The sequence below is a fragment of the Thalassophryne amazonica genome, chromosome 2, assembly GCF_902500255.1.
Source record: "Thalassophryne amazonica chromosome 2, fThaAma1.1, whole genome shotgun sequence".
Classification (NCBI taxonomy): domain Eukaryota; kingdom Metazoa; phylum Chordata; class Actinopteri; order Batrachoidiformes; family Batrachoididae; genus Thalassophryne; species Thalassophryne amazonica.
In genome coordinates, this window is record NC_047104.1 from 76411868 (window position 1) to 76422440 (window position 10573).

At 41.9% G+C, this 10573-nt stretch overlaps 1 protein-coding gene across 2 annotated transcripts in view; it reads left to right on the forward strand.

Annotated features, from left to right (window-relative positions):
* The window catches only part of spata17 (spermatogenesis associated 17), a 105655-nt gene extending 95363 nt beyond the window's left edge, over positions 1-10292 (forward strand). The window contains exons 8-9 of one of the 2 annotated variants that reach the window (XM_034188107.1): positions 5499-5604; positions 10282-10292. In XM_034188107.1, coding sequence (XP_034043998.1) covers positions 5499-5564 — 66 coding nt within the window. In that variant the 3' untranslated portion in view covers positions 5565-5604; positions 10282-10292. Of the gene's footprint in view, positions 1-5498; positions 5605-9129; positions 9241-10281 lie in introns of those variants that run through there. The other variant, XM_034188099.1, reaches the window with a different exon arrangement.
* The last annotated feature ends 281 nt before the right edge of the window (positions 10293-10573 follow it).

Below are 10573 nucleotides of genomic sequence, written 5' to 3' on the forward strand. Positions count from 1 at the left end.
CTTGGGATCAACAATTGCAGTCCATCCTCACTCTGTCTATACAGCAGCTCATTTTGCACAGTAACCCTCCTTACCTAACATAGGAACATAACCTACGCCTTCCTCTGCTCTCTTAAAACTCTGTGTCAGTGTAGGGTCTGCCCGCTGCTCCTCTGCCAGATTACCAGTAAAATCCCCATCCATCAATTCAGGGGGGTCAATATTCTCTATCCGCACGTCTTTTTGACTCAAAGTGTCTTCAACAATCTGTCTACGCCTATCGCACCTCTGCTGCTTAGTCAATGTGGACTCAACAGGAACCTCCTCGCCATAATATGGCAACTCTGTCAACACTACTTGCTGTTCCCGAGCCTGTGCTCTTGTTACAACACCACAAACCAGTTCTATTCACCAACTCAAGTAACACTGGAAGATCCTGGCCTAACAACACAGGATATGGCAACTTAGACACCAGTCCCACCCTTAACAAGTATGTCTGTCCCTGCACTCTGACATACACATCGGCTGTATCATGCTCACTTTTATCTCCATGTACACAAGAGATGGTCAGTTTTCCATTACCATTGCGGAACTCTAGGGGGATTAGGTCAGCTTGCACAAGTGTCTGTGAACATCCAGTATCCACCAATGCTTTAACACATTTACCATTTAACTCAATGGTGATAACAGGATCTCTATTCTCCCAAGTATTTAAAAGAGTGGTGGGGTGGGGAACATAGCATAAATGGCTGTAATTTGACTTCCTCAGGGGGCAAGCAGGGCTCTTATGACCTTCCTGGCCACAATTATAACAGGAAATGTTCTGAGATCTAACACGGTCCGTGGGGGTGGTAGCGGGACTCTACCAAGGTTATGACTATTAGTCGTACCAAAACCAACTCCCCTCCCAACAGACTTACTCCTAATGCTCTGCTCCAACACCCCAGCATAGCGGTAGCCTCGGGGACCTCTGTGCGCAGCCACATAGCTCTCCACCAGTACTGCGGCTTCTGCTGCAGTCTTCGGGTTACGCTCCCTAACCCAGGTCCTCACATCCGGATAAACACACGTAGATACTGCTCCAGTACCAGCATCTCCATCAGGTTCTCTTTACTACTCTTCTCATATCCGATCCACTTACAAAACAGGTCCTTCAATCGGACATACAGCTCCTGTGGCGTCTCAGTCGGACTGGTGTCCAGGGCTCTAAACTGCTGTCGATACGTCTCACATTGATTTCATATTTCTTCAACACTGCCTCCTTCAAGCGATCGTAGTCGGTTGTGTCATTTGGATTCATAGCAACGAAAGCACTGCGGGCCTTCCCCGTCAACAACGGGATGAGATGCACGGCCCAGGTTGCTCTACTCCAGCCACAAACTATGGCTAGCCTTTCAAAAGTAGTCAAGTAGTGTTCAATATTATCAGCTTCTTCCAGCTTGGCCATTTTTGGAAAACGCCCCTCGATGGTCACTGGTGGTGGTTCAGGCGTTAAAGTATCCAGGGATGGTGGCGGGGTTGTGGATTGGCCTGACCTCACGTCCAGCTGTAGCTGCGTCACCTGATGCGTCAGAACCTTGACCTCCTGGGCTTGCTCAGATGCATCTCTCTCCATTCGCTCATCTCTGGCACGCTGCACTTCCATAAACGACTGGAACATCATGGCAAGTCGATCGATGGCTATATCTATTGTGGCAAGCTGTGGAGTAGACACTCCCGTCTCAATAGCACCCCTATTGCTCCATTCCTTGCCTTCAGTAGCCTTCTTCCTGGTAGCCATCTTATCAGCTGTTTTAATTGGTCTTCTCTCCGTCTCACTCCGCTGTCCCACTTCTGACACCACATGTAACAGGATGACCGGCGACGGAGTGGCCAAGAGACAGTTTCCCCAACTAAAAACGTTTCTTTTATTTTTCTTCTTCCAAAAATGCAGATATTTACAGTGCATCCCAAGATGTACATCAAAACAAATAAGCAAGAGTGCCAGACTATATCTATCAAAGACTCTGGACCACTACTTACATACACGTTCACTGAAACACAACCTTCCCCTCCGATCTCCTTCCCTCAACTGAGGCTCTGAGCCCTTTAAAAAGCAACAGCCCCTCCCACAGGTAAATTCCATTCACAAAATAAATCAATCAACTAAGAACAATAACATAAACACAAAATAACAACCCAAAGAAATACCCACAAAATATAAACACCCACCACCATTTCCTTTAACCAAAACTCCCTCTAAATATAATAAAATGAAATATGAACAACCAAATAAAACACCCCTGTCTAAAATAGTTCACTCCACTCAACCCCGGTATTTACACTGAATGGACCATTCACTCAGTTTACCCCAACCAAGGAAGCACCGCATACCAACAACCCTGGTGAGTAAGCTTAAACTATTACAGAAATGTTTTACCAGTGTTTTAAAGATCACCAAAGCAAATAAACTTTGGTAATGAGCAACGGTATAAAATACACGTTTTAAAACGCGATGAAACAAACACTTTGCAACATAAGAGATGCCGGTAGGCCTTTCCCTGCAGTCTTAGTCACAATACAATAAAACTTATGGCAATGATGATTACTGACAATAAATAATGAACCAGGAGAATGAAAACAATACATACAGCTGGATGACCTGTGAAACACAGTCAACGTCCATGCAGCATAGTTGCTAGCTACCAACTAATTGCTGCCCCTCCCGCTATTGACTGCGTAAGCGTCACAGCTCAGTCTGTGACACAGACTCTGCCAGAATAAATACCCTTGAGCAGGCAGACAACATATTTGCAATAGATGGCAACAAATTTGCACTGTTCCCCATTTTTGACACAGTCATTTGCCGTATTATTGCATACAGACTGTATGTAATTGCAGCTTTGCCCTGTACACTTACATACTCATAACAGGCGACTTTCTGTCAGACTCTGTCTTATGGCCGTTTTATTGTGTCTGTCGATGCAACTGACTGAATATCGGCAGACCTGGTCGCTGTCTTCAACACGCCCATTTCCTGGATGCTTGGTTGCAACATGATAGTAAGTTAGATGCACACGGCCCTGGTAATTTGGGTCGCGCCATGGTCTCCAACCACTGTTTTTCCTTGTGTGACTGAGGCATTAATGTGATGTTGCACAAAAAAAACAAATTTACACAGTACAATAATTCATTATAAAAGTCTTCTTGTATCAGGCCAATTATGTGCCTATAGTAATTCTGTCCTTTCTTTCATATTGTTTTGTCTAAATTGTTTTTCTATTACTCATTTACTGATATGGTCTCTCCTCCCCTCTTTCTGCATCTTCATTTGTGTCACTGTTTGATTTCAATTCTCGCTTGTGTCCCATTTCCTTTTCATGTTTTTAACGTGTTAAGAGCCTTCTATCTGGTATTTCCATTTCCCTCTTTCTCTGTATGTACATGCATTTGCATGTGTGATTCCCCTCTCTCTTTTGTGATAAACATCTAGTAGTGATGGATAAGGGTGGGTTGCTGGTTGTGGAAGTGGTCAGGCCAGGCCACTGATCCTGTGGCGATAGGAGCAAGGACAGGGTCATTGTCCCTCTTTCTATCATTCTTCCCTCCCTTTTTTTTTACAAACAAAAACTGAAGGTCACCTCAAACAAGCAACAACATTTTCGTTACTCCACACTGTGCAAGGTTTGCCCATCACTGTCCAAATGTAGGGCACATTGTCTCAAGAGGCCAGTTTTAAAGATGTGGGTTAACAAACCCTGAACCCCCTCTTCAAATCAAAAGTTACTTAAATAGTGAAAAAATGAACTGTGACTTTAATATGTACATCGTTATCAATTCAACTGATATTTGCTGATATGTACATATTTAAATCTTGCTTTCAACAATATACTGAATAATCCCTGATAAAATGGTAGAAGATTATTTTGAGGCCAGTGTTTCTGTATGGATGTGAAATCAGTGGTGGGCACAGTTCAGCTAATCCGATAGCAGATAATTATCGAAGCTAATGTTTTTGCTATCAGATTAGCTTTTCAGATAAGTTTTAAAACCATCATCGGACCAATTATCTTCCGATAACTTTCAGTCCGATCACATTTTTTGGCTGGTAAAGTTTAACGGTCAAAAACGTTTGTAAACCCTAAAATCAAACATTTTAGTCCGATTGTTGTATGTTTGTAGCCACTGAGCAGACTGGCTGCCTGTCGCTTACTGATGACGTCATCATTAACCGTAAAACGTGATTAGCCGATTGATGCAGGGAGCACTGTGGGTAGTGTAGTTCAGGTTCACTTTGGACGTCACAGTGACTTGTCCATTCAACACAAAAAAAACAGACTAATTTTAGCATTATTTTATTTTATTTCTTTGTGGCTGTAATTTAATCGCCAAGACTTGGTGGGGGGAGAGGAGCTCTCATGGCGCAGCTGTATGTACAGATGGAGGGACTTTTCTTCACATTTAGACACTGTTTTGAATTTTAAAAAAGGACGCTTTATGTAGATTATTTATTCAGATGAATCCCACTGAAACTAACAGGTATGAATTTATATTTACTACATGTATTTTACTCTGCCAATCAATGCATTAATGGATGTATTTTAGTTTAGCCGTATTTAGCCGCAGGGTTCAAAGCATGCAAATAAAGCAGCAGCTTTTAGCTCGTCTAATACCGAGATAAACTGTGACTTCTAATACTGTGTTTTATTGCTTTTGAAAGATGATGACAGTGTTTGGGGTTTTATTTTTTATTTATTCATTTTTCCTGTGTTCTTTGTGTTTGTGATCCTTGAATTTACCCAGCAGTCCCTGCTGTGCTTAAAGTGAAACAGATTTATCAGAAGCCAACAGTGTAATCTGATGTGGCCGCGTCCAAATCAATACTAAAAGTTACTGGTTATCTGTAATAAAGATACATTTTTTAGCAGTTTATCGGTTTATCGTCATAAAAGATAACTTTTCAGTTATCTGATTAATGGTTGTCGAAGCTAACTTTTTGGTTAGCTGTGCCCACCACTGTGTGAAAAATGGAAAATGTCAAAAGAAAATGAACAGTTGACTTGTGCTCATATCAAGGCTTTAAAAGTATCCATCCATCAATTTTCTATACCCGCTTGCTCCATTTATGGGTCATGGAGGGGCCTGGGCTTATCGCAGCAGTCATTGGGCGTGAGGCAGGGTGCACCTGGACAAGACTCCAGTCTGTCGCAAGGCAGCTTTAAAGGTATGGGGGAACAAATAATCTAACCTATAGTTAGGGTTAGCATAGCAGCCAGAAGGTCAGAGGAAATTTGGCAGTTACAAAACTATGTGGGGGAGAACCGTGGAAGGGGAAAATGTCCTTTGCTTGAAGACATAAAGATTAGCACAGGTTCAAGCAAAGAAAACCCTGAAGTGAAACAGCCTTAACTACCACGATGCATGAAGAGAATAATGGTCTCCTTTGTCTTCCATTGCTGCATTTTCTCACTAAAATATCAGTGGCTCAAAATCTTGAGTTTGTATGTTTAATCTATTTTGACTTTTTTCTGATTTGTTAGGTTCATCCCGTTTGCCCACAAAAAACAAAATGTGCATCAGTGCACATCCTTTTCTTCCCCAGCTGACATCATCAAGAACTTCAGTGACACATACTGACTCAATAAGGTGAGTTAAAAGCTACAAATAAATTTCTATGTACGTACAAACCCCACATCTTAAACCCATGGCTGGAGCTGGGCAGTGAAGCTAAGACAGTTCCTGCCACCCCACAAATACCAACAGCAGTAGGAGGTTTACTGCACATTTGCCATCTCATTTTGGCCTGGAAGGGGTATATTCTCATCTAACAGAAAAGAGGAAAACAGAGAAGTGGTGTAGTAACCCTTTCTATGTCAGTTACACAAATTTGTCAAAAGTGACAGCAATTTAATAAATCGCCGCTCCCCATCATGCGCATATGCTCACTCTCCCACCCACACATACATACACAATTCCCAGTTATGCCCTCCACTGCCCCCCTCTCCATGTATACGTAAATGAGGTGTATGTATCGTGTGTGTGTGTGTGTGTGTGTGTGTGTGTGTGTGTGTGTGTGTGTGTGTGTGTGTGTGTGTGTGTGTGTGTGTGTGTGTGTGTGTGTGTGTGTGTGTGTGTGTGTGTGTGTGGTGGCCCTGCGGTCTGGTCCAGGCATTAGGTAATTGACTGTGTCTTTGCTCAAGGCCTTTCATGGATCACCATCCTTTATTAGCTTACTCCCAAGCACACACACACACACACACAAAGTTCTAGTCAGCTCCACCTCACCCTCTTACCCCCTGCCACTAGCACCCAGACCCAATTGCCCAGAAACGAGGAGTAAAACAAGAGGAAAAGAGGAGCGAAGGAAGAAAGGGAGCAGAGCGACAGGGAAATTAACCAGCACGGGCCCAGGAAGCGGAGATAAATAAGAACATGGAGTGAGTGGGAAGGTGCAGGGGCCTTTGCAGCTGCCATCCAGGGCTGAGGGAGTAGGATCACTTTTGATAAGTGCTTCCATTCTATAAGTGATGGTATAGAATGAGGTACTTTTAGTGTCTGTAGCATGTGAGGCAAATGAAGCTTTTTGCTGGTGACATTAAACTAAAGGCTATCAAGAGCACAGGTGATACTTTAAGTGAAATCCACAGTGGGGTCTGAAGGTTTTCCCTGCATGTACGTGAGGCTGTTGTATGCTGGTACAGGACCAAACCAAATTTAATATTTTATCTCTTGCCACTGTAATATGTAAGCTATAGAATTTGGCTCCGTGTGTGTGTGTGTGTGTGGTGTGGTGTGTGTGTGTGTGTGTGTGTGTGTGTGTGTGTGTGTGTGTGGTGTGTGTGTGTGTGTGTGTGTGTGTGTGTGTGTGTGTGTGTGTCCATGGCCTTTGCTGCATGATTACACAACCACATCCTCACAGATCTGAGACATTTGAAATTTAAAAAAAAAGTCATCTCAAACCCCTGCTGTGTGAGTTTAGAGGGTGCTGACCTTGACCTATTTTTTTCTGGGCCAGAATCAGGTCAGTGCATATGTAGGCTGTTCATGTGTGATTATGCATTTGTGGATTTCACCATGTAAAAACATACTGAACTGATTTATTGATTTTTTTTTTTTTAATCACTTCAGTTATGGTGATTTTGTGTGATGTAGCAATTCACTTTGCATATCACGGTTTTTGTGATTTTAGATACAGCTGTAATCGTGAGCTGTGGTGAAAGTGTGTGTTTGTGTGTGTGTGGGGGGGTGATGTTAATAATTTTAAGTTACAATTAGATGATCTGAGGAGGGAGGGGTTATTTCTGTTACATATGTCACAGAGGTATTAAACAAGCTGTGATGCAAATTCCGCTTAAATCAGGAGAATAACTCTGAAAACACATAGAATTCTGGGACATTTAAGATGATGATATAAATTTCAAACACATAAAAATGTCAAAGATTTTTAAAAAGTGATTTGTCACAGTATGACCTCTTTAATATTTATCTTATTGGCTCAAGACCATTTCATTTTCAAATCTGCCTAATGAACATTAAAATCTAGAGGAAAACATCATGAATCAAGCATTTTACACTGTTTAAGCCTGATAGTTAAAGTCTGTCAGATCCCTGCATTTCTGGGTCTGGACCACCAAAATGCATAAAAATAGGCCTTCACCATGCCAGTACTTGAGACCAAATCAACACAGACCCAAGATATTTGAGCTATAACTTTGTGTGCTTATAAGTGCTATTGATTCTAAAGAATACTTGCATTGTTATAGATCTGTCAAAGGCTTTTGACACTGTTGACCATTTGTTCTTGTGCCAGAGACTGCACGATATTGGAATGTCTTCAAAAGCTGTCATGTGGTTTGACAACTACTTGAGCGGCAGAACACAAAGTGTTCAGGTTGATGGTGTGTCTTCCAAATTTTTGTTGACTCAAAATGGTGTCCCCCAGGGCTCCATATTGGGTCCTATTTTATTTACTATTTATAACACTATTTATGACACTGTTTTGTATTGTTCTGCTTTATCATTAGCAAGTGCCATAGAAAAGCTGCAATCTGCTTTTAATGTTATTCAGAGTAATCTTAATCAATTAAGACTTGTGCTCAATTCTGACAAAACTAAAATGATGTGCTTTTCAAAATCAGTGAAGAGAGATGATGTTTGTCAGATTGTTACACAAAAGGAGAAAGTGATTGAACGAGTTTCAGTTTATAAATACTTGGGATTTTACTTGGATAAAAATCTCTTTTAAATACCATATTGGGTGTCTTACAAAGAAATTCAGGGTTAAATTGGGTTTCTACTATAGAAACAAAAGTTGTTTCTCCTTTAAGGTGAGAAAAAGACTGATTCAGGCAACTTTTATGTCAATACTTGACTACGGTGACATCTTATACATGCATGCAAATCTCTCCTCTCTGAAAATGCTGTATTCAGTATATCATGCATAATATCAAAAGCTGTAGTCTCAGGCCCGATAGATTGATAATGTACCCTATTCCTCGTATGCGGACTGTCTTTGGGGAAAGTGCATTTAAAGCATTTGCACCTTCATCCTGGTATAACTTAGAGGGTCATCTTAAATTGGACTATCTCCCAAGTATAGAAGATTTCAAAGCTAGGATCAAGGGCTTTTTGACGACTGCATGCACATGTCCTCTTACCGAACGTAGCTGGTGATTATAATGTAATGATGTGATTTGCTGAATTGTTTTAACTGTTTTTATGTTGTTTTGTTGTTGTAATTTCAAGTGTGTACTTTATGTGGAACTAGTATGCTGCTCCCTTGGCCAGGACTCCCTTGTAAAAGCAATTCTGAATCTCAATGTAATTATTCCTGGTTAAATAAAGGTTAAATAAAAAAATAAATAAAAGTTAACTCTCTCTGGCATAGGTTCATAGGGTGCCAAACTTGGCCTATGTTTTCTGAGTCAACTCAGAAAACATAGTGAATGCACAAATACCTGTCCCTTGGTTCTATAGTGCAAGTTCAGCAGGAGCTCCAGGTCACCCATTATTAAATCATATTTTTCTCTCTTCATTCACTAGAGGATATGTATGTAGACACTTGCTCCAAATAATTGTTTTGTACATTTTTGTATTATTGGTCTGCACATTAATATTATTTTCCTAAGTCGCTTTGTTCTGGTACTTTAATTGTATTTCATGTGATTTCAGATCTAATGCCTTCCTGCCACTTGACCCTCGGCTTTCCTACCACCCAGTCACCTGATGTACACACCTGCTTCTTGTTCAGCTGATGACCTTTGCAGTAAATATGCCAGTCACTTTCCACAGCTCTGTTGCCAGATTTTTCATGTCTCAGCTTAACAGCCAAGTTTTAGTTTTAGTTTTGATTTTAGAAAGATTTTGACCCAGTTTATCTTATTGCCCTGGTCTTTCCTTATTTTTGATACCTATTTTGACTGATTGCACATCACCAGCCGGTGGCCTGATTCAGGGAATCGCCTGCTCTGTTTCTGTACTAAGTCATTTTATTCACTTGTCTTTGGAGACATTTTTAGGTTCAAGTTACTTAATCTGTTTCAGGCTGAACAAATAAAATGAAAACATTTATATTGTATTCCACTTTTGTGTTGTTTGCACTACAACACGATTCCATCTTCTTGCAGCCCTAACATTAACATGTGACCGATTTTGATGATGACACTACTTTGACGTTTTCGTCATATCTTTGTCAAGTGTCCAGAGATAAATGCACTTTGCAGTCATGCTCATTTCAAGCAAATAGGAGTAACTGTCATAACCAACAGCAAACGTGCTGCCGAATGTCACCAACAACTGACAAAATGAACACCTGCTCCGACGCGTCACTATCAGAGATATTTTGTTGTGTGGGCCGCTGAAGAGGAGGTACTGCTGGCCCACCACCACAAGATGGCGCCCTGCTTGAAGTGCGGGCTTCAAGCACGAGAGGGCGTCGGCTTTGCTGGAGGTGACAGCTGTCATTAATCAACACAAGCTGTCACCCATCACCACCACTACAAAGACCGGACTGCAACTCCACCTCCTCGCCGAGAAATCAACTACCATTCAGGTAATTTCTCTGCTGCCTGACACTGTGTGTGTTTAACCTGAACTTCTATTTGCAGCCGTTTTCCTGGAGTTTTTTCCTTATCTGGAAGATTGGCGTTTGGTGTGACAGCGACGGCTTTGCCTCCACCCCAACTCAGATAGTGGTTGACCAGGAGCTGCACGAGTGTGTGTGATTGGAGGTGGAGGTTTTTCCCTCCTTTACTTAATATAGACTGTGGGATACTGAGTGTGCGAACTCACACTCATCTGGACTGTCTCTGTTCTCTGCAGCAGTACCAGGTCTGACTGCTGAAGACAGCGGCCACCTGGGGCGCAGGGCTTGGCGGCTCCGGTGTTCTTCAGCTCCGTTGGTGTTGGAAGTTGTGTGGGGATCCAGCTCTTCTCTCTCCAGGCGTCTTCTATCGTCGAGCCTGCCCACACGTCACCTGGTGTATGATTGACAGTCCACCATATTGTTATTGTCTGTACGTTGTTGTGCGATTTCACAACATTAAATTGTTACTTTTGGCTTATCCATTGTCCGTTCATTAACGCCCCCTGTTGTGGGGTCCGTGTCACGACACTT